Below are 27,066 nucleotides of genomic sequence, written 5' to 3'. Positions count from 1 at the left end.
TATATTACAAATATAAATGATTCTCATATTTTTTTACTTCATTTGGATGAAAAGATGTCCACAAATATTGAGGAAAAAAGACAAAAGGGGTGCATATGGTCTCGTTCTCTGTGAGGATACGTTCGAATCTTGGATAAGTGTCTGGGAAGATTCAACCAAAATTCACAGTGCTCATTTCTGGGTGGGTGTATGTCAGGTGGATAATGTTTACTTCCTGTTTTTCTCTTTTGTTTAAATGTTAAAGGTAATCATGTATAATTTTATAAAAGCATTAAGTTTCCCCATACAATCAAACCTCCAATTGCCTTTGATGCCTACAGGATGAGGTCAGAATTTTCAGCCTCTTCTGGAAACCCTTCCTGACCTGGCTCACCATTAGTTATTCCTGTTCACAAGTCACACGACCTCTACCCCATGTCTAAAATAACTCTTCCACTCACCACTCACCTCTACTGGACTTTGAAAGCTCAAATTAAAGGCTTCTCCCTCCAGAAACCTCTCCATGCTTTGCTTATAGCTGGCGGCCATCTGCCTTCTGTAAGTCAGGTCCCTTCCCCATAGGTCACTCATGAGCAAGAAGATGAACTCCTTGAGAGGAGAGGCCCCTCTTCCTCCTAAGAAATGTTCCCTTTGACCGAAGGCAATAAATCTCCCAGTGAAGAAACCCCATGTTTAAACAAATGATAAACAGATATCACCTGCAAAAGCACAGAAAGCTCAGAGACTTATAGGCTGGGTTTTCAGTTGTGCCCCTGAACCACCTCTAGGAAGCTACCTCACCTCTTCTACAGGACTTTGCTCATTACTGGCATTAATGGGAAGCTGCTAGGAGAAAAGTCAAGGTGACCCTTCCAAACTGGCCTTCCCATCAGAACCTCCTCGGGGCAACATGTGGGGAATGGGTCTCACCTGGCTCATGGTGGCTTTCAGCATTTCCAGGAGCAGCAAGGCACCTTCTGTGCACAGCCCAGCCTGGAGGACTTCTTCCTGGTGATGCCTGTGCAAGAGCCACTGAAGCATGGCATTGAGGCTGTCCTGGAAGAGGAGGCAGGGGCTGTAAGCAGACCTGCGGCTACACACCAAGAGAAGCAGCTTTGCAGCCAGTGCATCACCTTTGCAGGGGGCCCCACTGGGAAAAGCAAAAGAGCACAGTAGCAGCCTAGGTGGTTGGTCCATAGGAACAATTTCACCCCAGTAGATGGTGCATAAGGGAAACACACACCTCTAAGAAGGTGCTGAGGGAAACACGCACCTCTAAGAAGGTGCTGAAGACCCCGTAGCGACTGGCAGCTAGTTCAGTTATTTTGGTCTGACATCATAAGTCAATATGCTTATCACCTTTAATGAACTTTTGTAAATTAGATTATGTAAGACAAATGAAGAATTCAAAGGTTTCAGGGGAAAGTGTGGCGCGTAGAGGTTTAGAGAGATTCTAAACCTAGGGTTTACAATCAGAATGGCCTGACTCTGCCTTTTTAATAGCTGAGCTCAGGCAAGCTAGTGAGCTTGTTGGCAGTTCAGTTTCCTTCCCTGTGAAATGAGAATTACATTATCTACCCCATAGGATTGTTTAAATATCGAGAAAAATAAAATATGTAAAACATCTATCCCAGGGTCCAACACTTAACAGACATCTGTTTCCGGAGACATGTTAGTGAAATAAGAACTCACAGTCTCAATGACCTTAGCATAGCATATTAAGAACTTTATTTTGAAGTGCAATCTACAATGCTATTAGCATATGTCAAGATTTAGATCTGTCAACTATAAAGATATATAAGAGGGGTAGATTTTTAACCTTCTCTTTGCAAAGCCACACCCCTCCCATATTTCAATTCAGTTCAGTTTAACTCAACTCAGTTGAGACCAAGAAATAATTAATGATTCCAAGTTGGTTATTTGTCAGGTTCCAGGAAGCTGAGTGAAAGGTGCGTCCATTCTTCAGGTGTTCAGTTTCTAAGGAGGCAGGCACACATTTGTGTTGGTGCCATCCATATAGGGTAAACTACACCGAGGCACAAAGGAGGGAATGGACTCCTCTGTCTGGGGTCTAAGCAGGAGGTAGCATCTGAGCTGAGTGCTGAGGGAGGACACTTCCACCAGGCAAACGATGGTGGGAAAGAGGAGTAAGAGCAGCAGGGCAGGTGAGCACAGAGCAGCTAGTCTTACTGGGGGATGATTTAGGAGAGTCACAGCTGAGGGCAGGTGAATTGCAGCTGGGTTGGAAAGACACATTGGGCAACCAGAGATGAGGGAGCTTGGTGCCAGCTACGAAGTCTGACCCTGATGCTGCATGTGTGAAAGCCACCTGAATTTAGTGCAAAGAGAAGGTGCATACGGTGAGCACAGACTCCTCTTTGGAGAAATGTGACCAAGGAAGGATAGGAAAGTGATCAGTAGGCAGCAGTTGGTCGGGTGTGTGATCAAGGGACGGCCTCTCGTTTTAAGTGGGATGCAGTTGAACATAGTTGTGGCTTATGAGGAAAGAGTTGGTAGAAAAGAAAAAACTGAAAATACAAAAGAAAGAAAGGGCCGGGCACGGTGGCTCAGACCTGTAATCCCAGCACTTCAGGAGGTCGAGGAGGAAGGATCACCTCAGGTCAGGAGTTCAAGACCAGCCTGGCCAACTTGGCAAAACCTCATCTCTACTAAAAATACAAAAATCGGGGTGATGGATTAAGCAAACCACCATGGCACGTGTATAGCTATGTAAAAACCTGAACGTTTTGTATACGTAACCCAGAACTTAAAGTATAATTTTAAAAAATACAAAAATTAGCCAGGCATGGTGGCGGGCATCTGTAATCCCAGTTACTCGGGATCCTGAGGCAGGAGAATCACTTGAACCCAGGAGGCGGAGGTTGCAGTGAGCTGAGATCATGGCACTGCACTTTCTCCCCAGGGTGACACAATGAGAAAGAAAGAAAGAAGAGAAAGAAGAGAAAGAAGAGAAAGAGAGAAAGAGAAAGAGAGAAAGAGAGAAAGAAAGAGAGAAGGAAAGAAAGAAAGAAAGAAAGAAAGAAAGAAAGAAAGAAAGAAAGAAAGAAAGAAAGAAAGAAAGAGAGAGAAAGAGAAGAAAGAAAGAAGGAAAGAAAGAAAGAAAGAGAGAGAGAGGGAAAGAAAGAAAGAAAGAGGAAGGAAAGAAGGAAGGCAGGAAGGAAGGGGGGAAGAAAGAAAGAAAAGATGGGGTGAGCTCCCCAAGGAAGGAGCTGAAAGAAACTTGGAAAGTCTCCCTGTCCTAGCAACAGGGGCAAGAAGGTGATGAAGAAGGTCACAGCCTAAGTGGGTGGTGGAGGATGGGGCACTGAGGCAGGGCCACCCCAGCATCATGTCATTTCCCTAGCTGTGCCCAAAAAGAAGGTTTAAAAATAGAACTGATCCAAATGAGAGACTGGCTAGGAGGAAGGATGGGAGCAGAGGCCGAGGAAGTCAAGTGCCTGGCAGGAGAGCATTTGAAGGGCTGGCCAAGGGTGTGGGCTGCTAGCAAGGGAAACCGGCCAGCACCCCATCTGAGCTGGGTGCTCTGAAAACCTACCTTGGGCCCGTCTGTCAGCTCTGTGAGTGGCATCTTCAGGAAGAAGGTGGACACGATGAGGTAGACCTCTGGAATGTGGATGTGGTGGGCCAGAAAGTCATTCAAGATGCGGAACCCAGGAAGGAGGCACGGGCTCTGCTCGGGCAGTGGCTGGTGGCTCTTCAGGTTGTCTATTGATCAGGCAAAGGGGGCACAAAAGCCAGCTGAGAACAGCTGCTGGTCAAGGCGGGGTCTGGACACACAGGGAACACCCGGCCATCCACCCATCTCAGAGAAATGCTGGATGATAAAATATATTCACACATAGATGAGAGCAAGAAAGCTTTCAACAGTAATTCCCTCCCTGTTCCTGACATGCTCATTCTTTCACTCAGAAACATACTTGAGTGTTTTTGAGTGGATCAATGAGAATGACCTCACCCCATCTTTTCTTTCTTTCTCTCCTTTTTCTCCTTTCTCTTTCTTCTTTCCCTGTCTCTTTCTTTCTTCCTTTCTTTCTTTCTTTCCTTCTTAATACAAACATATACCTTTGTATCAGGCAACAAGGGCGTAGGGTTTCATCCAAATATACAGAATTGCAGGCACTCATGAAGCTTGCATTGTAGTGGGAGGGACAGACATTAAGCAATTAAATACTCAAATATTTATGTGCTTGTGAATTTTGATAAGCACTATAGAGAAAAATACTAAGGGCAGAGATAACATAACAGAGGTGCCCCAATTCAGGGAGACCCTTCATCTCCTGGAAGAAGTGGCATTTGAACTGAGATGTGAGGATGAACCCACATCGGGAGAAGAAGCATCCCCTCAGGAAGAGGAAGCAGAGTCTACAGTGCTCAGGAGAACAGGGCTGAGCAGCTGGGAGGAATGGAAGGTAGCCTCCAGCGTCTGTGCAGCGAGGCTGCGGGGGATCCCGTAACGGAAGTCAGTGGGGCTAGGCTCATTTGGATGTACGCCTTAGAGTCAAGGCTCAAGATGAGCCTGCTGCTGCACAGAGCTGTGATGGTCTCAAATAAGAAGGGGCCTGGCTTGGTCCTCATCCATATCCCAGGACTAGGTGGTGCCCCACTTCCTGGAGACAGCCGTGTGCTCACCCATTACAATGTTCACACCCTCGGTGCTGTGTTCCACCCAGGATCCTGCACACAGCCCATCTCTAAACCGTGTGCGGAGGGAGGGGCTTCCCAGAAAGTGCAGCAGCAGCGTCAATGCCAGCACAGTGGTGCTGGCGTGCAGGTGGCCCTGCAGAAGCAGCAGGAACCAGTCAGGCCCCAGTTTCAGAAACACCTCTTCCTTTGACCTGGGGGATTAATAAATGCAATCAATGATCTCTTTGTCTGTGAGCGAGTGACATGTCCAGAAAATATGAAATGTCCAGCCTCACAAGTCACCAAGGAGAGGCAAGTTAAGGTTAACATCACTTATTATTCAGTACATTTCAAATGGATGGTAAAATGAAATGCTGGCAAGATTAATGCATGGTTGATGCATTTGTCTATCAATGGTTGCAGCATTTCAAAGCCATTGGAACCTGGGTATTCATATATGTGAAAATGTGCATGTCCCCTTAATAGTCCTACATAACTACCATTCATGCTTACACAGTGGATGACTAGCCATCCATCTAATTTAATTACCATCAATGTAGTCACATAAAACACATCATGATTATTTACCACCCTTTCTAAAGACACTGGTCAAAATTTATCTAAATGGAATAGTCCAATATTATTCATTTTTATCAATTTTAGCACCAAAAAAACCCATGATTAACTGTCACTTTCAAAAATGATGGGTCTGGAGAATACAGAATTGCTGATGGGACCCGGATGAAACTGGAGGGCAGGGAGATGGGTGGCCAATCCTGCAAAGACAATGGGCTCAGCAAAGGACCCAGACTTCTGGGAGCCAGTGAAGGCTCCATCTGTGTTCTCAGCTGGTGAGAATCTGGAGGACATCCACTGAAATGAGCCCCAGATTAAGAGTGAAGAGAATAAACTGTCCTCTTTTCTAGCCCTGCCTCTGATGTTTAGCAACTGGAGAACTTTGGCAGAGCTTTTGATGTGCTCTGATCATTTTCCTCAGTGATGATGTTGATAATGATGGTGATGATATTTATGGTGATGGTGGTGATGGTGATTAATGTAGTAATGATGATGGTGGTGGTGGTGGTGGTGACGTTGATAGTGGTGGTGATGATGGTGGTGGTGGTGATGATGATGGTGGTGGTGGTGGTGATGATGGTGGTGGTGATGATGGTGGTGGTGGTGATGGTGGTGGTGATGATGGTGGTGGTGGTGGTGATGGTGGTGGTGATGGCGATGCTGGTGGTGATAATGTTGATGGTGGTGATGATGATGGTGATTAATGTTGTGGTGATGATGATGGTGGTGGGTGTTGGTTCTGGTGATGGTGATGATGGTGGTGGTGATGGTGATGATGAAGGAGATGGCAATAATAGCTTACAGATAATTTACAGTATTCCAGGCACCATTCTCAGGATCATCCATATATTAATTCATTTCATCCTCACTATAGTCATCTATTGACAGTATTAGGTTGGTACAAAAATAATTGCGGTTTTTGCCATTAAAAGTAACGGGAAAAAAACGCAATTGCATTTGGGCCAACGTAATACAATTTTTATCTTCATGCAGAGGAGGAGAGAGAGGCATACAGGGCTTAAATAGCCTCCCCTGGGTCCCTGGGGGCAGGGCTAGGATTTGAACTCAGATGGTATGGATGCCAGAGTCCAGCTGTTAAGCACTACACTATATTTTCTCTCAAAAATATGGAAAAGAAAGTGGCTGCACTATCTTATTTCCAAGGCATCTTCCAGTTCTACCATGTTTTGATTCTAGGAAAATAAAGACTTGTAGGCTGGTAAATTATTAAACACTATTTATAAAGCTGCTTTACTGAGGGGTAACTCCTTACCCCCAACTCCAGATGCACATGGGCAAGAATCTGGGCTGACTTGCTCAACATTGCATCCTAGGAGCTGGGAACAGTGTCTGGCGTGCAGTAGATACTCAACAAATGAGGTGTCAAACGAATGACTCCAAGGTTGCAGGTAAAGCAGGCAGGCAGTGGGGAGAGTTAATGGAATCAGCTTTATGATTTCACATGATTTTAGAAGTTAATTGAAGGTAGATACTTCTTTTTCCAACTTGGAAAAACAACAAACTCACTAACAGTAAATCGCAGAAGAATTTGGCAAGACTTTTCCTGGATGGATGTTATTTAGGCTCACCATTTCTTCATTCTACTGTCTGCCAAATACAGGACATCAAAATCAGTAATTGTCACAACTGCCAAAAAGAATAACAATTACACTATAGCAATGGTGACAAAAGGAGTTAATTGTAATTATACCAAATCTGTTTCCAGTTATTCATGCCCACTTAACATTTGCATCAGAATATCTCAGGGCAAGATCTGGTTTATTGGGTAGAGAGAATACAATTTTCTTTCTGACTAGTGCAGAAAACAGACTCAGAGATGCTAAACTTTTCATTAAGAAAAGGTTTAATGCCACACCCTCTATGAGGCAACCTCCTGTCAAATTGCTCTACTCACTCAGGGGACAGATGAAGTTGGGGGGAAGATATTACACTGAGCAGCATCTCCAGCAACTGGTTTCTGAGCCAGATTGTCTTTCCAGATGTTTGGCTTCCAGCTACAAAAAAGAATTCAGATTTGAGAGAAAACGGATGTAAAGAGACATAATATCTGCTGCAGTAAGCAATCATATTCACCAAATGCTTATTTCACCCAGGGATTGTGGCAAGGCTGGGACTCAAAATTTTGGCATTTGATTCTCGCCTCCACACAATGCTTAAAAGGAATTTCAGAAAATGTTACTCAAGTTTGCTTTAATTAGAGATGTCTGCAATGCTGCATATCCTCCAAAAACCAAAAATCCTAAAAATAGGGCAAATATATTTTTCAGTAGGAGAATTTTGTAAATTATCATAGGCTGCAACATTTCATAAGCACCTACTATGCACTGGTATTATGCAAGTAATCAGAAACGGAGTGGTGAAGACCGTGGTCTTTGTTCTCTTTGTTCCCGCTTTCAATTGGCTTCCAGGAGAGGCTTTTGAATGGCTATGCTACAATAAAAACAGAACTCAAATCATAGCAAAGGTATATGGAGCCAGTGGAAGAAGAAGCTTCACTTCTGAAGAGTCATTAAAGCCTGAAAGGACATATTAGCAATGTTTTAACATGTTGGTTAGGTAAAAATTTCAGAATGCAATCCCTATGAGAAGGAAGGTTGACTAAGTAAGTTCACTATTGGCCTACTATCCATTTGTTCATTCCCTTGATTGCCAGTAATTTCACAACTAATGCAGGGCACACACCCCATGCTGCAGAAATAGGACTGACAAGACAGCCTGGAGAAATGGAGTCACGTTTCCCTCTGTTTAGATTTTGGTCCCATCTTCGATTAGCTCCTAATCTCATTGCACCTGTTTCTCAGTCAGCAACATGGAAATAGTAACTTCTTGTGACTTGATCTAAGGATAAGAGATGATAATTTATCTAGATTAAATAATGCTATCCAAGAGATTCTTTTGTGTTGATAAGACTGTTTTATATCCCCCTTGTCCAGTAGAGTAGCCACTAGCTCAGGGAGTTAGTGAGCACTTCAAATATGGCTAGAGTGAGGAATGAAGTTTTTAACTGCATTTAATTTGAATTAGTTAAAAGTTGAACTTAAATGGCTATACGTGGCTTAGGGCTTTCATCTTGGACAGTGCAGATCTGTAGGGCCTGGGACAAAGTAGTTGTGATTGTTGCTGTCACACTACCCTAGCAGAGGGAACAAGTTGAACAAGACATAGCTGCAGTTCTGCACCTGGCTGGGTGAAGAGGGAGACTCACATAAACAAATTACAAATCTGTCCACTAGGGTAACCCCAAGGGGCTTTGGAAACACAGAGAAAGTGATTTAATCTGGCTTGGTGGGACTGGGGACCACTAGGCTAGTGGAGGAGCGGTGGCATTTCCCTTGAGTGAAGAGGACGTGCCAAGCACGGATGGAGGGCAGGCCGTCACCTGTGGGGGCCTGCACGTGCTTCAGTGCTGGAGTTGGGGCTTGTCAGGAAAGTAAGGGGTAGTGGGGATTCAACTAGAAAGTGAGGCAGGACCCCAGATACCACATGCTGGTTTACAGGGAACTGATTTTATTCTGGAGGCCTGGAACACCAATCCCACATTTCAGAGCAGGAATCCGTAATTTTACTTGATTTCTGACTCTCATCATAAAACGACAACCTCACAGGCCACTGCTTGGGAACCACTGCTCGGCTGTGGGTGCCTTCCCCTTCCTTGCTTAGCCCCTCCCTCAGCAAAACATCTGCCCCTCGGGGGTTTCGTGAGGGCTGTCCTACTGCCTTCGAACTGGCAAAGGTCTTCTCACCAGGCTGGGAAGGCTCCAGGGCTCCGTCCACGCAGATCTGCCTCTCATTCACTGACGAAGGCTTGAGGGTGTACACAACAAACAGCCCAATCCTTTATGCACAGGGAGAGAAGGACAGGCTTGCAGGCAGGCTCAACTGAGTTCGCTGAGCACATGTCAGCGTCCAGTGTTTTCACAGGCCCACCCACGTGCAGCTGCAAGTGAGAGTCTGAGGGGAATCATCATGGCATGCTGTGGTATTTCCAGAAACTTCTGAAATCAGTCAGGATTCACCAGAGATGCTAACTCTGTCTCTACCAGATTAATCCGACAGTGACAAGGAAAGGGAAGGGAAGGGGAAACACAGTGGTGGCAGGGACTGCCCTTCAGGAGTCTGCAGGAGCCAGGCACATGGGTTGTCGGCAGGCGAGGAAGGCAATGCTTCTGTAAATTCCTGAATATTTGGCCGCAGTGGGGGAGTCTGAGCAGGGAGGACAGTAAACACACAGCCCTGCTGAGGAAACCTGCCTGTCCCATCCTGACTTCAGCAAACCATCGCTTCTCCCAACTCTCAGACCTAGACAAAAACTCCTAGAAGGTTCCAAGTGATGCAAGGTTGAGCACAGTGGGGAGACGGCTGGGGCCTGTCCTCCATTTTTAAACAGCCCTGGAGCCCTGCTCTTCCCCTGGGCAGCTTGGTGTGGTACCTGAGCAAGTCCTGGGTGCTGAAGTGGCCCCTCAGCTGACATCCCAGGATGGCAATGATGGTGGGGATCTTGGAAGGGATGAGGCTCGGCTCATTGAAGAGGAAGATGAGCTTGGGTATGAGCTGGGCCTGGTGGGCAGCTTCAGCATTCCTGGGTCCTTCCCTGGTGAGTACAAGAGAGAAGCAGTAAAAGCTTTTACCGGAATGAACCAAATTTGCTGTGTTTCTGCTAAAAAGGGTTTTCAAGCCAGGCTTGTTCCATGGCCCCCTGATTCCAATGCTCTCTTGGCAATTTGTCAAGATGCTGTCAGAAACCCATTCAATATGTGTCTGCCAAGTACCAGAGTCGCTAGGGTGTGCCCCCGCCTGTCCTCTCCCCCCCCCCCCCCGGAAACCACCTTCAAAGACAAACCCCAATTACTGACTTTTAAATTCTGAGCCTCAGGGAAAACTAGTGCTGGCCTCAGAAAACTCAGAACAAAGGCAGCAGACACTCATGTGACCCACGAGTACTTCCCACCAGCCAGGCGTGCAGGGCCCTTCACTAGCTTGTCTGGGTGTGTGATCTTCCTGCTCGCCCCAAACCACAAAGTGGAGAGACATGCCACTGAAAGTCAAAGGAGAAAAAGACAGAATCCACCTATCCACGCCCCCTCCCTCGGATACTCACAAATCCAATTTCCAGTAAATTCTACTTCCCCAAAGAAAACAGCTCCCAGGGCAAATGTCTGTTTCTTAGAAAATGACTGGTCCAGGTACAGGAAGAAAGTGGAAAGTGGAAGAGAAAAACAGGTGGAGGAGGGCAACTGGCCAGATTGCTCACGTTGAACTGTCTTTTTTTTTTTTTTGGAGGAGTATTAACACATTATATTCTGCGGAGCTCCCCCTCCCAGATAAACAAAAGAGGCAAGACCAGCCCAATTCTGTGTGTGACTTATAATCATAGGCTCGGCAGGGAAGACAGGTGCCCCTCCATCCAGAAGTCCTGGCTGCCTTTGCTTCTGTTTCCTCTGACAGCACTGAGCAGCATGTTTTTCTGTATTCTCTTTTCATCAGACTGTGGCTTACTCTTCTCCGAATTTCACCTCCAAGTACAGAGCGTGAAACGTAGTAAGTTTATAATAGATGTTCATTAAGTGTCTGAGTGGAAAGCCATTTATAAATACATTCAAAATGCTGAAGGCATCAATGATCTCTAGACCAGCCTGAGCCAGGAGGAGGCACGCGGGGTGATTTGCAGGCTTCTTTGCCTTCCTTCTCCCTTATTCTGATCCCAGTACCTGGATCCCTTTGGGAAATACTACTTTCTAACTCCAGAGGGGAAGCCACATTCCCAGCCTGGTCATAGGACCCAAGTTGGCTCAGTGAGACTCAGTCCAATAGCTAGGACTATTGAATTTTCAAAAAGCCATCTCTCTGCTGATGGTGCTAAGCTGAGGATGTGCTCTGAGGAGCTGCCCAGCAGCCACCTTGCTGCCACAGGAGAAAACCTGGCAACCTGAAGACTGCGTGGAAGAGGCAGAGACAAGAGTGGTGACAGAACTCAGAGAAAATGGTGTGAGCCTCACCCAGCCACGGGATGAGATCAGCTCTTTTCAATTGTAAGAGCCAACAAATTCCCTCTTTATTGGTCTTTTCTTCTTCTATTCTTTTTTCTCCTCCTCCTTTCCTTCTTTCCTCCTCTTTATCTTCCTTCGGCTGGTTTGAGTTGTATTTCTGCCACTTTAAGACTTGTAATTCCACCACTTGAAAAGTAAAAGAACCCTGACTAATTGCAAAAGTGCCTTGGAGAAGTCAGTTAGAGGGAGAGTGAGGCTTTGCTGAACACATTTGTTGAGTCCCCAGTATATGCTAGTTCCTGGGGCTAGAGAAGCCACTGAGCCCCCAGCACCTGCCCTCCAGAGGCCCAAGACATTCAGAGGAGACTGCCCCACAAACCTGAGCCCCTGGGAAGGATATGCTCCCAGCTGGGGACCCAGTGTTCTGGGAGTAGGAAAGAGCCACTGGCCCTCCTGCCTCTCTGTCTCTGTTCTGGGAAGGCAGCCTTCAGTTCTAATCCCCAGGCTGCCAAGACTCAGCCTACCTTGGTGATTGAAGGATTTCCAAAAGATGGGAAAAGAGGCTGAGCTCCAGATTGTCTGCAGTATTCATCCAGAGCTGGAAGACAGAACAAAACACATGCGAAAATGGAGGTGTGGGAGAAGAAGGATGTGTGGGAAGCATGAGAAGATCAGTGCTGCACATGCGATCCTCTGACTTGAAATCACCAACATAATGTACCAGCTCTGGAATCAGATCAGCTCTCCTGACACTCCAAGCAGAGAGGTGCCTCCCCCAAAGGAAGGCCTTCTCTCCCCACTCTCTGCTGCTACCTGGCACTTCATGTGGGCCTAGTTCCAACCAAGGACACCTGTACTAACTGTCTCCCCCATCTGCTCAGCCTTGGACCTATGGCCCAAGTGTCCATATTGCAAACTCATCTCTCCTCCCTGGATTCTGCAAGACAAATGATGATGTTCCCACTTTACAGATGAGAAAATGGAGGCTGAGACAGACCAGCTGGGCAACAGTCTCCACTCACCAGCAGCAAGTGGCAGGACTGGAAATAGAAGCTAGGTCCTGATTTTCAGGTTTTACACTATATTGACTACATACCCAATTTGTGCATGCAACACATTCTTCAGCCCAACCCACATTGTTGTCTCCTGCGTGACAAAATTGTAAGTGGCACAAAGGTATGAAATTCACTGAGATTCTGAAAGTGAAGTTGATCACTCAGGTTATTTTCATTCGTGGCTCAAACCTGTAATCCTAGCACTTTGGGAGGCCAAGGTGGGAGGATCGTGAGGTCAAGAGATCGAGACCATCCTGGTCAACATGGTGAAACGCCGTCTCTACTAAAAATACAAAAAATTAGCTGGGCATGGTGGTGCGTGCCTGTAGTCCCAGCTACTCAGGAGGCTGAGGCAGGAGAATTGCCTGAACCCAGGAGGCGGAGGTTGCGGTGAGTCGAGATCGCGCCATTGCACTCCAGCCTGGATAACATGAGTGAAACTCCGTCTCCAAAAAAAAAAAAAAAAAAAAAAAAAAAAAAAGAAATGCATTTGCTAGTGATCCTTCTGGGGCAGAATTGATGGGTGCCTTCATGTCTTATTTCTACTTCCATTTAGAGAGCTCTAATATTTTTCTTCTCTAAATACTGACAATCCCTAAGGCCCAGAATATACAAGGTTCAGGTATGGGAAGAGTGCACTCTTATAGCAACAAGAAGAGCTTGCACTTAACAACTGATGCATTTCCTGGTGACAAGAGGAGCCATAAAAAGATCCAAACATTATTATCCACATTTATTTATTTTTTTAGTTTTTGATACATCCAGGCTGGAGTGCAGTAGCCCAAATATAACTCACTATAGCCTTGATCTCCTGAGCTCAAGCAATTCTCCAGCCTCAGCTTTGCAAGTAGCTAGGACTATAGGTGTGCACCCCCATGCCTACCTAATTGTTAAAAATTTTTTGTAGAGATCAGATACTGTCATAGTGCCCAAGCTGGCCTCTAACTCTTGGGCTCAAGTGTTCCTCCTGCTTCCACCTCCCAAAGTGCTAGGATTACAGGTGTGAGCCACCGCACCCGGCCTATTATCTGCATCTAGTAGCTAGAAAGAGTGGGCTCAGGGAGACTAAGTAACTTTTCTGGCACCAGGCTTTTTTTAATTGGCAGAGACTGGTTTCAAAGTCAGTCCACCTGACCATGATGCCCATTCCCTTGCCTCCACACTGGTTGCCCACGGGCACCACCCACAGGTAGTGACCCATAGAGTCAATCCTCAACCTTGCTTGAAGCTAAGCAGGCACGCATGGCTTTGCTTACTATTGCTGAAGAGGAAATGCAAAAGAATCCCAGTGAACACGAGTTTATCAGGAGACCTGTGAAGGTAGCGGCTGTCATTCTTTAATCCCTGGAGCCTAGCATAATAACTGCCACTATCTTTAGTAAAGATCTATTAAATTTTTTAAAAGAATGAGTGAATACAGAGTAACACAAGGAAAAATGAATGGATTGTTCTTCAGCCAGGAATAGAGTGACAGCTTTCCTGCTTTTTTTAAGCAAAACCACTGCCCAAAGGCACACACAGAGGTGGGGCAGCTGCATTTGGAATAGCTGGTATTGATGAAGGCAGCTCTAGTGAAAGTATGGATGTCCAGCATGGCATCCCAATATACACGTCTGTAGGGCTCCAAGAGCCCTACACACTTAGGATATTGATTTATGAAGGCAGTCATTCAACAAATGATATGCCAGGCTTGGGGCTATGGGGTGAGAGAACTAAGAAAGTTAGATCTGAGCCCGTCAGTACCGTAAGGTGCACCCTTTATGCTTCCCACAAAAGTTCCTGCCTTCCCCATTTCCTTTCCAGAACACTGCAACAATAATAAGTTGCCACACCCATTTGAGGCTGCCTAGATCTTCAGGAAATTACATAATACCAAATACCAGAATTTGGGGAAACATGAATAATTGAATCTTTTATTGTTATCCTGTGTCACATAAGCCAGTACTAAAGGCTATATTAAGATGTCTGGATTAGATTTGTTTGAGTATCAAGTGGATAATGATTCAGGTGTTGCTCTCTCCCCACCCCTGAGAGGACCATACTCTCAGAAATGAGCTAGCCAGTCTCTTCTTTAAGAAACCAGAGGTTGGGCATGGTGGCTCATGCCTATAATCCCAGCACTTTGGGAGGCCGAGGCGGGTGATCACCTGAGGTCAGGAATTCAAGACTAGCCTGACCAAATGGTGAAACCCCTTCTCTACTAAAAATACAAAAATTAGCCAGGTGTGGAGGTAGGTTCCTGTATCCCACCTACTCGGGAGGCTGAGGCAGGAGAATTGCTTGAATCTTGGAGGCGGAGTTTGCAATGAGCTTAGATCGTGCCACTGCACTCCAGCCCCAGCAACAGAGCGAGACTCCATCTCAAAAAAAAAAAAAGAAAGAAACCAGAAACCTAAGACTTAGAAGCCCTCAACTTCCTATTCCTCCCTGATTCTCAACTTCTTGTCCAACTCTGCCTTACAACTTCCTGTCCAACCCTGCCTCAACAGTTTCCCACGTCTCCTTCCCTCACAACCTCCGGTCTCTCCTTCCCTCACACATTTCTGTCCCTCCCTGCCTCAGCAACGTCCTGTACCTTCCTCCCTCACAGCTTCCTGTCCATTCCCTTCTCAATGATGTCCTGTCTCTCCTTCCCTCTTAACTTCCTCTTCCTGTCTGCCTGACATAGTCATCATGGATCCCACCCTTTCTCCTGTGGTCCACTCTCTTGTCTCTGAACCCTCTATGCCCTCTGAGAATGTGTCCTATTAGCAGTTTCTTCTCCCACTAGTATTTTAACTGTCTGGGTTTTTCTGCCTCTTCTTCAGCCTACAAACAGACTTAAGTCTCTCCCATCAACACAAAACCAAAAGTTCTGAAACTTCCTTCTTGCTCCTTCTTCAAATGTCCACCGACTGCCTCCACTTTCAGTTTCCCTATGCTTCCCCTTACCTCTGAGTGGCTTCTGACCTCACAACATACTTGTCACTAAGCCTGTCAGTGACCTCCAATGGGCACATACAGTGTACGCATCTCTCTCCTCACTTTACTTGGTGTAGGCAGAACATGACATTTGGGAAACATTTTTCCCTTTTTGAAATTCTCTCCTCTCAATCTTTAAATTTTGTTTGATTTCATTTTGTTTCACTTTGCTTTGCTTTTTAGCATCTGGTTTTTATTGTTTTCTTAAATCCAGCTTTAAAAGAGCACAGGGTCTCAAGGCCAAGGCAGGCAGATAACCTGGGGTCAGGAGTTTGAGACTAGCCTGACCAACATGGAGAAACCCCGTCTCTACTAAAAATACAAAAATTAGCTAGGCATGGTGGTGCATATCTGTAATCTCAGTTACTTGGGAGACTGAGGCAGGAGAATCACTTGAACCCGGGAGGTAGAGGTTGTGGTGAGCCGAGATCACACCATTGCACTCTAGCCTGGGCAAAAAGAGCGAAACTCCATCTCAAACACAAAACATAACAACAACAACAACAACAAAAAGCACCAGGTCTCCTGAAGGGGGTAGTTTTATTCAGGGTGGGGTGGAGTAGGGTGGTGTCCATGGCCATTCTAGTAGCAGGCAATGGAGCATGATGGGTTCCTGCATGGGTAATTCCTGGGCCATGCTGGTGGCCAGGACACCCTGGAGCCAGGCTGCCTGAGCATGGCCACAGCATTTCAGAAGGAGCAGCCGTGGTTACAGTCAAGACATGTTATTTTATTTAGTGGGGTCGTGTGGCCATTGAGGTAAGTCTGCTTTCCCCTTGTGCACAGGGAGCACGTTCTCCAGGCCGTGCTGGCTTCCTCCACCATCCTCTTTTCCATCTTCAGATCCAGGACCAGGACATTCATCTTGGCCTGGTTCAACTGGCTAATCTCGTATTTAGGGGTCTTATACCTATATTTATGAATAAGATTAGCCTGTACTTTTTCATTTTCTGTAATGTCCTTTTGTTCTATCAAGATGAACTTCTTTATCTCTTCCTGGCTTCTTTATCTCCTCGTTAAAGAAGCCAGGAGTAGTTCCCTCTAGAAAGAACCTATTTCCCGACTGGTGGAATTTTCCTATGAGTGCTCAGCCTGGAGTTCCCCTCTGGCTGTTGTTTGTTTTGACAGATTTTAAGCGAGTGACTCACTTTACTTGATGGTTCTAGGATCATTGGGGTTTTTTATTTATTTTAGAGTACGCTCTGAAAACCTATGTTTTCAATGAGGTTGTTCAAATGAGCTAAGTTTTCTAATTTATTGTCAAAAGTTACTCATCCAGTTTTCTTGTTGCCTTTCTAATTTCTCATTCTTCAGTGGTATTCTCCCTTTTCTTTCCTAATATTATTTATTTGTGCCTTCTGTCTTCTCGGCCAATCTTAACATAGGTTTGTCTGTTTTGGGAGAACCAGTAATTGCCCTTGTTGATCCTTTGTGTGTTTTTTCTTTCCTATTTTATTAATTTCTGTTCTCATTTATATGTTTCCTTCCTTCTTTCTCTGAGTTTTGACTTTGTTTGGTCACTCTACCTTCTTTATCTGAAGTTAGAAGTTGAATATAATCTTGATCTATATTATACAAAGAGTATTCTCTTCATAATATACATATTGCTGACTGTCAGTCTCCCCCTGGTCCTGCCTTCAGCAGCAGCTCTGTAATGTTTTAATACATAGTATTTCTCTTGTCGTTGGTCTCTAAGTCACTTCTGGTTCCAGTTATGACTTTTTCACCTACTGTCCTCATTATCCCACTATTCCTGACACAGTTGAGGTTTCAAAATCTTCTGCTTGGATTACTGCAGTCATCTCATGACCCATCTCCCCCGCTTCAGGGCTCTTGTCACCCAAGACACATACCTAAAATAAAATTCTCACATGTCATTCTACAGTTAACCTCCCTCAATATCAGAAGTTTGGTAAAACTTATCAATAATCTAAAAATCGCCCAAAAGCCTTTATTCTCATCATTCAATTTTGAGAATTTAAGAAACATTTTTAAAAGTGGGAGAAATGTTTGCACAACAGTACCATCTATTACGCAATTTATAACAAAACATAGAAAGAATCTAAAGACTTGACAATAGAGAAATGATGAAGAAACCAGGAACTCTCAACATAACAGAATATTATTCTGATCTCAGAACAGTGCTTATAAGTGTTTGTCATGAAAATTTTAAAGTGTTTTTGGTGTGTAAGGAAAGACTAGACTCAAAGTAATACCTACAGTATAATCATGACTATGGTTTTAGAAATGTATTATTCATAGAAAATATTCCAAGAGAATGCATCCAGGTTTGACAATAACTAACTAGGTCTTGGAAATAGGAGAGTTTCCCCCTCACACTTTTCTATAATTAAAAATATTCTATAATAAACATTTTTCAATTTTTAATAAACAAAGAACGAACTTTGAAACTTCTCCTGAGGACCTCAACACAACCAGGCTAAAGCACAGGCTGGGCAGTCTAAACCCTTGGTTCTGTCTTCTCTCTCTCCCTCTTTTGCAACATAAACCTGTAGGCTCCCAGCAAGCCACTTGCTCTCAAGTCCCCATGGCTGCTCTCAATCAGATGAACAATATTTGCAAATAGCATATACACTCTACCTGGAAGTTTCTTTTCCTCCAAATTCTGACTGTCCACTCACTCCCACTCCCCAGATGCCCTGTACCTGCCTCACTGTGGCACCTAGCACTTGCAGTGGCACCTTGGCCATGTCCCGGGCCCATCTGGCTATGAGGAAGCCCTGGGTTCTGGTTTTCCCTGTGTTTCCAGGACACGGCCAGTACCTGACCCAGCGGATGCTCAGTCAATGATGTTTTGTGAATGGGTTGCTCTGCCCAAAGCAGTTACGAGCAATGCTCCTCAGTTAGCCTCAGGCGCATTTTTCTGCATCCCTCAACTCACCTCCTTCAAAAATCATTTGGAAACAGCAAAGCACCACCCAAAGGAAATGGGATCATTTTTCTTTACTCTCATATGTATATGATAATTCACAGTTTAAAAATCCTTTCCCAGATACTATCTGGCTTAACCCTTACGATAGCCCGCAAGAAGGAGATGAAGGTCTCCACTTCACCCACAAAAACAGTGGGGCTCAGAGAGGTCCAGAGATTTGTCTGAAGCCACACAGCCCATAGGTGGCAGGATGTCACTACAAACCAGGGCCTCTGGGCAAACTTGTGTGGGTTTTCCTCTCCCCACCATTATGACTATGAGGGAAGCTGACGTGCTGGGCTTAGGGGAAAGCCCAGACTTAGCATATTTTACCATCACACACACTCCTGAAGGGCTAGCGGCCAATCTCTGATTTACCTCAAAATTGCAAAGGATGTGCTGGAAGACACCAGTGTTGGTGACAGCAGATGACCTGAAGCCCAGCTCCACAGTGCCAGCCACTGAGAGGAGCAGCTGAAAAATTCGATGGTTCAGGAGAGAAGCCTTCTTCCTCAGGAGGAACGCCATTATCTGAAAAGGTTAACACAAAGCAGTTTCCTCATGAATGCATCATTAGAGCTCTCCCTTCGCCCACGTGTTCCAGTCCAGTCAGCAAACCCTCTGCTCTCTGCTGCTGCCATCCTACATTACCATGTTCATAGAAGAAAAATAGATATTAACTTCTGTGGCCACTTTGCTGACAGTGTCCACTTTTCTGTACTGTGACCTGACTTCTCACTGGGACCTTTGCTTTCCCTGCATCTTTTCCATGTTTCCAGAATGCCACTCTCTCCTGGTTTTCTCCCACACTCCTCAAGCCTCCTTCCCATTTTCTGTTACTGGATCCTTTATATGCATAACCATCCCACAAATGCTGCATTTACAGGAAGCTACCACCTGCCCATGAGCCTGGTTGCACCCAGCCAGATGTGCCTGTCAGTTGCACCAGCCCCTGGGAAGCCAGCAATGTGCAGCCTCCCTCCCAGCATGGAGGCACTTGGGTCCCAGTGTACGTTTGGTGACCCAGCTTGTCTCAGACTAAAAAGATGGTTCCCACCAAGCCTCACATCTCTGTTGACTCAGCCCCACATGAGTCAGTCTGCTCAGCCATCCACTAGCATCTGAGTCACCGCATCTGGAGTTTCTGCTCCTTCCATGCATGGCTTCATTCCCCATCCTTGGCTCCAACACAGCCTGTCCTCTCTCCCTGTCCTCCCACACATGTTCTTGCAACGTGCCCTTAAGAAGCCTTGTTGGTGATCAGAAAACACTCATTATGTTTCCAGACTGTTCTTTTATATATGTATGAAATCCCACACCAAGACATAATTGGGACGGCTAAAAGTTGCATGAGAAAACATTCAGGTTGACTGGCTTCACTTTACATCAAACAGTGTCAAATGTCAAACTGACATTTGACACTCAGTTGGGCCTGGCAGTTCAACTCTGTCTTTCTAATAAGCTGTATTTTCTTATCCTAAAGATCATGGTTTCATTGCTTCTCCTCTCCTCTAACCTCTCTTCCTCTCTTGCACCTGACCTCATACTTTGCTGAGAAGATAGAACCCATCAGATATGAACACTCTGTCTTCCCACCACCAAATTCACAAATACATGTGTTGCATTTCTTCCTGTTGCAAGCAGAGTCTCCCGTCTACCTGGTCTCTGGATCCCTCTGGCCACCATCCCAAGGACACTGCTCTTTGGGATAACTGTTCTCGCCAAACTTCCAGTTCCCCAACCCTGGATCTCTTTCTTCCATGTACAAATATATTCTAGTATTTCTCATTTTAAAAATAACCCGCCCTCCATCCCTAGTTCCTGTAGCTCTTACGCAGCTCCTCCTGTTCACAGGCAAACTTCTAGAAAGCGTTATCAACACACCCTGGCTCCATGTGCTCGCCTCACATTCTCTTTTCAGCCTACATCAGCCGGGTGCTGCCTCCACCTGGCCACCTCCCTCAGAAAGGACACTAGGGACTGCCTGGTGACCAAATACAAAGAGGACGTCTCCATCCTTAGTTCGTGCTGCTCTTTATCAGCATTTAGCATGGTTGGACCATACCCACCTTCTCCAAACATGTTCTTTTTTCAGATTCCTTGACATAACTGTCATGGTTTCTCTTCCCTCTTGCTTCTCAATCTCCTTTATTGGGTTTAATCGTAACCCCAGGTCCATGTGGTTAGCTCCTCAACCCTCTCCTCTCTCTACAGCTTCTTTTCGGCGATTTCATCCATTTCCTTAGATTAAATATCATCATGACGGGAAGACCCTCATATTTATGCCTCAGGCAGACTGCCCCTGAACTACAGAGCCTTCTCTCCCACATGATACTTCACCTTCAATGTCTCACAAACATTTCCAGCTGGGCATGTCCCAGCATCTCCCTTCCTTCGGGCCAGCAGCCTGCTGGACTGCCCTGGCTCCTTTCCAGGGCTACCTACCCAGGCTGCTCACAGATCCTGAGATTCCTCAGGTCAGGAACATAGGCTCCTATCATTTCAGATTCTATCTCAGCCGCTGCTTGAACCTCATCCCCATGCTGCATCTTCTCCACTGACATCAAGGGGTATTCTAACACATCGGTCAGTCTGTTTCCCTATCCCAGCCTTCCTGTGATTCCCATCACCTGAGACAGAACGCATACTCCTCACACTGTCGAGATTATGACTATCTACCCTCCATCCGGCGTGCTATGCAGAGCTCCACAACCATCCTCTCCTTCTAGCTGTGTGGAGGAACCCGGACCAGATCCTGTGAGTGTTTTAATGTTAGTCTGGAACAGTATCCTCTTTCTTCCCCACATTAAGAACATCCATCCTATCAAACTCAGCTGATTACTGCCTAGTCTGAGAAGAGGCTGATAAATCAGTTTGACAGAAATAACAGATAGGAAGGTTTATGCTCTTCCACCTAACCAGTAAACCAGCAGATGAGCCTAGAGTAAAACCTAAAAACTGATGAAATCCACTCCCAAGCAAGCCACTTAATTGAAGACCCTGTTTTCATTCACAGATTCTTTCCCACATCCTAACTGAGCACCTACAATCTATGGCATGTTTTTAGGGCAGAGCAATAAACAAGCAGGACACACACCCTTATGGAGCACATGTCTGGGGGTGAAACAGACACAATCATGGTGACATGGAAACAGACATCGTGCAAATGCACTTGCAGGTTACAAAGAAACGCAAAGCGAGGAAAAGCGCCTAGAAAAGGATGAGGGAGGGCAGAGGTTGCATTTTATATGGAGTGGGCAAGGAAATAATCACACAACAACAACAAAAAATCCTCTTTCTTCATTTGAAGCTGCCATTTCCCACATCTCTTGACACCCAGCTTCTCCTGATTTTCCCCAAAGACATAAATATTGGAAATGTTTCATTTGTAGAGACAGAATAAGTTTTAAATTTTTCCTCCTCTGCCTTCATGTGTAAATATACAATAAATCTCTGAATCTGATGAGCTATTTACTCAAAGGAGGTATCTCAGAGACTTTCTCTCATGCTGACAACATTTTTCTGTCCACCTTCTTGGGTGGTAAGTCCCATGAAGCCAGGGACTAAACCCATCCTGTTCACCTCACATCCCTAGGGCCTAGCACAGTGCCTGGTCTTAGGAAGCATTTGATCAATGAAGTTGAGTAAAGACATTCCATCCATGGGCCACTCCTTATCTCCATCATCTCTTCCTGGAAGGCTCAGCCAGCCCAGTCTCCATGGCACCTCTTGATGAGCTTCCTTTTTAAAGAAGCTCTTTATGATCCCTCTACCTACATGTGACAATATGCGCTTATGTGCCTTTGTGGTAAAGTTTCTTCTCTCAAGGCGATGTTCTCATTCCTGAATCCTCACTGAGAGCTCACTGCGCCCACCCCCAACCCTGGGACTGGGCAATGAAACCGCAGTGAGCCTGAGGTGGTCTGAACTTTCTAAGCAGCTCAGAATTTCTGAGAATACAGCCAGGGAGCCAGGAAGTCACAGAATAGGTAGGAATTCTTCAAGTGAATCTTGGACACCGATTGCATTTTTATTTATGTTAAAATTATTTTGGTTCTTGTTTCATTTTATCCTTCTAGATACACCCATGAGGGCAGGAACTGACATGTGCCTTTTTAGAAATGCTCACAATAGGCCGGGCGCGGTGGCTCACGCCTGTAATCCCAGCACTTTGGGAGGCCGGGGCGGGTGGATCACGAGGTCAAGAGATCGAGACCATCCTGGTCAACACGGTGAAACCCCGTCTCTACTAAAACTACAAAAAATCAGCTGGGCATGGTGGCGCGTGCCTGTAATCCCAGCTACTCAGGAGGCTGAGGCAGGAGAATTGCCTGAACCCAGGAGGCGGAGGTTGCGGTGAGCCGAGATCGCGCCATTGCACTCCAGCCTGGGTAACAAGAGCGAAACTCCGTCTCAAAAAAAAAAAAAAAAAAGAAAAGAAATGCTCACAATAATTATTAAAATCCTTAGCCACAGCACATATCCTTGTGCTGTATTGAAATAAATCCTACTACTAACCTTTAACAGCATATTAAAAGGAAAACTGTGTACCAAGAGCACCTGTTCTTGAGTTTTAGCATAAACTCAAACATACCCATTCACTCATTCCCAAAATATGTACCGAGTGTCTTCACGGTGTCAGTAATACACCAGCAAAGAGTAAAAAATACTAGGATCTTTAGAAGATCCCAGTAGAGATGTGCAGACTGATCATCCCAGTGTAGGTGCGAGAGCAGTTAAAACGGGGCGTGCCCACAGCGCCTGGGGGGCCAGGAGACAGCCACACACTCAGCTGGGGGAAGAGAATGCTGCCTTTGCTATTTGAGCTTGATCTGGAAAGGCAGAAGGAGTGTGGTGTGGGGGTAGAAAGGAGAGGTGATCCAAGTGGAGGCCACAGGCACACAAAGCCATATGCTGCTTAATGATCCGAGAAGGTGCAGGATTTGAGGAGGTGAGAGCATAGGCTGAAATGTTGGGGCTGGAAGGAAAGGTCCGTGGGCATTTTTGAATGGCTTTGGAAACCTGTCTAAGGAGTTTGGGATATGGTATCAGTAATCAGATGCCTTTGAAGGTTTTACGCAAAGGAGTGGCATCATCAGATCTGTGATGTGGGGCATCAGTAGGCTACCAGGAAGAGGCTGGGGAAAGGGGTCACTGTCTAGCTGTGGCAGTAGTCCAGGCAGAGAGGGAAAGTGCCTGGAAGGCCATCACACAGCTTTCTTCTGCTCAGACCTTGACCCAGTAGGCAGAGACACAGGAGACTTTGCCCCAATCATCCAGAGTGTCCACACCAGAAGAAGCCTCCACTGCCTGTGAGACCTGTGACATGGCCCAGACTCTGACCTTGTCCTTACTCTCCTAGTTCCTTACCCACCTAGTTCCTTACCTGGCCGCCTCCCCACCATGTGAGAAGTTACTCGAAGGCAGCGGCCACATCTCGTCTGACTTGACCAATTATAAGTAGCAATGACAATCACAGTAAGCACGTGCACAGCAGGTCCCCTGCGCAGGCGCTCCTCTAAGCTTCCAATACCCATGAACTCAGTCCTCACAACCCTGCAAGACAGGTGCTTTCATATCCCCACTTTACACGTGAGGGAATTGAGGCACACAGAGGTTAAGAACTAGAAATGACTAACATTTACCTAGCACTTATTCTGGGCCTGACATAATTCTAACCTCTTGGCTTGTGTGAAATCATCTCATCCTCACTGAAACCCTATTACAGTCCGCATCTTACAGGTGGGGAAACTGAGGCAAAGGATATGTAACTCATCTAAGGTTAAATAGCAAATTAGAAGAAGAGATGGGATTTAAACTCTGGCAGTCTGCTCTGCAGCCCGGGCTCTCAGCCACCAGGCTACAGACAAGGTGGGGAGACCACTGCAAATGACATTTGAATTTCTCAGTTAGAAGGGCCAGAAGCCACAGCTAGGTAAGCATCCCCATCCGGGGCAGAGCTCTTGGCTGGTTGTTGCCTGCCCCTCCTCTGCTGCGAAGATGCTGGTCTCAGAACCCAAAGGCTTTCAGCTCCCTTTCTCCAGAAGTCACCCTGGAGGGAATGCCCCTGGGGCAAGCAACGCTCATCCCTGTTCCCTGGGGATGACAGCCCTTTCAGGAGTCCCAGTCCCAGGTGGGAAAATGGGATTACCTGGTACCCACAAATGTGCTGCATCAGGAAGTCACACATGGCATTACTGGTCAGAACCGAGTGCAGAACTTTCACAGCTGCATACATGGTATGGTCATCTGTTGCTAGGGAGATGAGGCCCAGGAGGATGGCGGGCCCGCCAATGAAGTCCAGGCTGCTGGCAGCAGGGCTAGAGTGGAACACCCTCACCCCTGTGTGGCATAAAACCGGCATTTTATCAACACATCACAGCTTCATTGCGATAGGAAATGCCCCGACAGCATATGAGTGCCAGTGACCTGCCAGTGCCAGCATCCACCCACAGCCAGAGGGGCCTGTGCACCTGGGACAGGCTGGGACAAAGAGCAGGAGACTATGAAAGTCTTAGGTGGCTGGGAGATACTGTGCTAAGTCCTTTCTTTGCCATCAGAAGACTGAACAGCCCAGAGTATTTCAGATTACCACCCTGTGCCTTCACTCCAGGGTGCTGGATGAGCCAGACCCCTGAGCCTCAGTATCCCTATTGCTCTGACAACCTCTGGCTCTTGCCTGTCCTCTAGATCCTACTAGGGAGGACACTTGCACCAACTTGTTGCCTTGCTCTTGCTCAGTTGAAGGGTGACCAGCAGTTTTCACCCAGACAACCACAAGCCGTGCTTCTGCTCAAAAGGTCCACTGTGCTTACTAGATAGGCTTCTGTCGTGCATAGACAGCAGCCTGATTAGTAGCTGAGCTCACTACTCATTGCCAGATGTGGCCAGGTGAATAGGCCCTCATGCTTTCTGGGAGGCTAGCTCTTTCACTGGATTCACTCCCAACTCTGGTCCTCCCCACCCTGGTTCTCCGGCATACTCCATCCTGCCTCCACTCCAGAACCCAGGGTGCACAAGCCGTGACAGCACAAACCTTGCTTCCCAAATAGTGGCAAAGCTTCCCAGCTGAACATACCAAATTGACCCACAGCAACGGCTCCAATGGTCCGCAGAGACCCTGATAGGTGGCCAGCACAATTCCTCAGCAAGAACACGGGCACGGCATTGTCACGGGATGAAATATTCATCTAAAGAAATGAGCAGCTATTAGTCCTAAGAAACTCCTGCAAAAGAAGCGTTGTCCAAGAGCTCCTGGAGGGCAGGCCCTCTGGGGCCTGGCCCAGTGCTGATACTCCATCAGCAATGATCAGTGAATGAATAACAATTGAACCAATGTCAGGGGATTGAAGCCAAAATTCAGGCTCATGCACTCTGCCTCCCAAGCTGTGGCTGAATTGTAAGTGAGCAGCTTCAGTTACAGAGTCTGAGCCACCAGTGTCCATGTGCTTATAGTGAGGTGCTAGGAAGAGCAAGAGGGACCCAAGGACAGTTTCAGATGGAACAATGCTACCAAGGTGAGGGCTGCCACCTTCTCAGTCTAGGGTTGTTCAGGCTCTGCAAGCCCAATCTCTACAGATTTCAAAGGGGCAAGGAGATAGGAATCCTGGCCTCCTGCATCAGAAAGTGGTGTGTTGCTGCTAAGGCACAACTTTCATGATCAACAGGACCTAGTTCCTGACTCCCCATCCTTTTGGGGATACCCTCTGTCCATGGCAGTGAAGAGAATATAAACAAAACAGCAACATTCCATCAGTGGTAAGCAAAAGAGCTCTTTATGCAAAAATTTGGAAGTAAATCTAATGGCACTCCCATCTACAAACATATCTCCTTGTTTATTTGAAAATTTACTGTTGTTTGTTTGTTGTTTTAATCACAGCAATGTTGGGTGCTGTGACTCCTATCTATAATCCCAACTACTCAGGAGGCTGAAGTGGGAGGATCACTTGAGCCCAGGTGTTCAAGAACAGCCTGGGCGACATAGAGAGATCCCATCACTAAAAAAAAAAATTAAAAATTAAAATAAAATAAAAAATCACAGCAACTCAAAGAACATTTTTCAGTGTTAGTGGGTCATTAACACCCAGAACAAGGGAAGCTCAATAGCGCTCTCAATGTTGCAAATGTATTTAAAATATGTAATTTGTTGTTACTCTTTTATTTATTGTATTTCTTCTGAATAATTATCAATAAAAGGCTTGGTCTTGCAGTGGGGAGGCGTTGGATATTTTAACAAATGAAGTGGGAAACATGTATGTGTGTAACCATCTATGCATGTGCAAACACGAATTAGTTTACGTAAGCACTGAAAGCTGAAGCAAGCTATGAAACCAAGAGTCCAACAGAGAGTAGCAAGTGAAGTTAGAAGACGTACCTCTTTGGCGATCAGGCGACTGTCCACCTCATTGTAGGCATTTCTGATGTCTGCTATGCTGGTGATAGAGGAGCTGGCTATGTGAAGTCCAAAAGAAACCCTTTCTTCTGCAACAAGGGGCGTGGCTTCACTGTCCGGGTCCTCCCCTGTAACAACACATCTTTAATCGTTTCTAGTCGCGCTTTACAGAGAAGGAAATTAATCTTCATACAATTAAATAATTAAATATCTCTGTCACACAGCAAAGTAATCAATGAGATGACATTTGTATGTTGTCACATTGCATGTTTCTGCACATTATATGTTTGCATGTGATTTGTTTTTTCCTATTTCCAGATGCTTATAGAAAATTCTGGGTTGGGCATGGTGGCTTGTGCCTGTAATCTTAGCACTTTGGGAGGCTGAGGTGGGTGAATCAATTGAGGTCAAGAGTTTGAGACCAGCCTGGCCAACATGGTGAAACCTCATCTCCACTAAAAATACAAAAAATCAGCCAGGCATGGTGGTACATGCCTGTCGTCCCAGCTACTCAGGAGC

At 46.0% G+C, this 27,066-nt stretch overlaps 1 protein-coding gene across 3 annotated transcripts in view; it reads right to left on the bottom strand.

Annotated features, from left to right (window-relative positions):
* Positions 1-27,066, bottom strand: part of WDFY4 (WDFY family member 4) — a 307,995-nt gene that overhangs the window by 176,401 nt on the left and 104,528 nt on the right. For all 3 annotated transcript variants that reach the window (XM_017504669.2, XM_037729965.1, XM_037729964.1), the window contains 11 exons: positions 26,530-26,675; positions 25,234-25,345; positions 24,307-24,497; positions 18,534-18,686; positions 11,732-11,805; positions 9,650-9,811; positions 8,964-9,055; positions 7,115-7,214; positions 4,630-4,835; positions 3,536-3,705; positions 910-1,035 (listed from right to left, as the gene is read on the bottom strand). In XM_017504669.2, the coding sequence (XP_017360158.1) occupies positions 910-1,035; positions 3,536-3,705; positions 4,630-4,835; positions 7,115-7,214; positions 8,964-9,055; positions 9,650-9,811; positions 11,732-11,805; positions 18,534-18,686; positions 24,307-24,497; positions 25,234-25,345; positions 26,530-26,675 (1,532 nt within the window). The remainder of the gene's footprint in view (positions 1-909; positions 1,036-3,535; positions 3,706-4,629; positions 4,836-7,114; positions 7,215-8,963; positions 9,056-9,649; positions 9,812-11,731; positions 11,806-18,533; positions 18,687-24,306; positions 24,498-25,233; positions 25,346-26,529; positions 26,676-27,066) is intronic.

Source organism: Cebus imitator, unplaced genomic scaffold (assembly GCF_001604975.1).
Source record: "Cebus imitator isolate Cc_AM_T3 unplaced genomic scaffold, Cebus_imitator-1.0 Scaffold326, whole genome shotgun sequence".
NCBI lineage: Eukaryota > Metazoa > Chordata > Mammalia > Primates > Cebidae > Cebus > Cebus imitator.
Note: the sequence above shows the minus strand (reverse complement) of the source record. Positions and strands in the feature narration are given on the sequence as shown.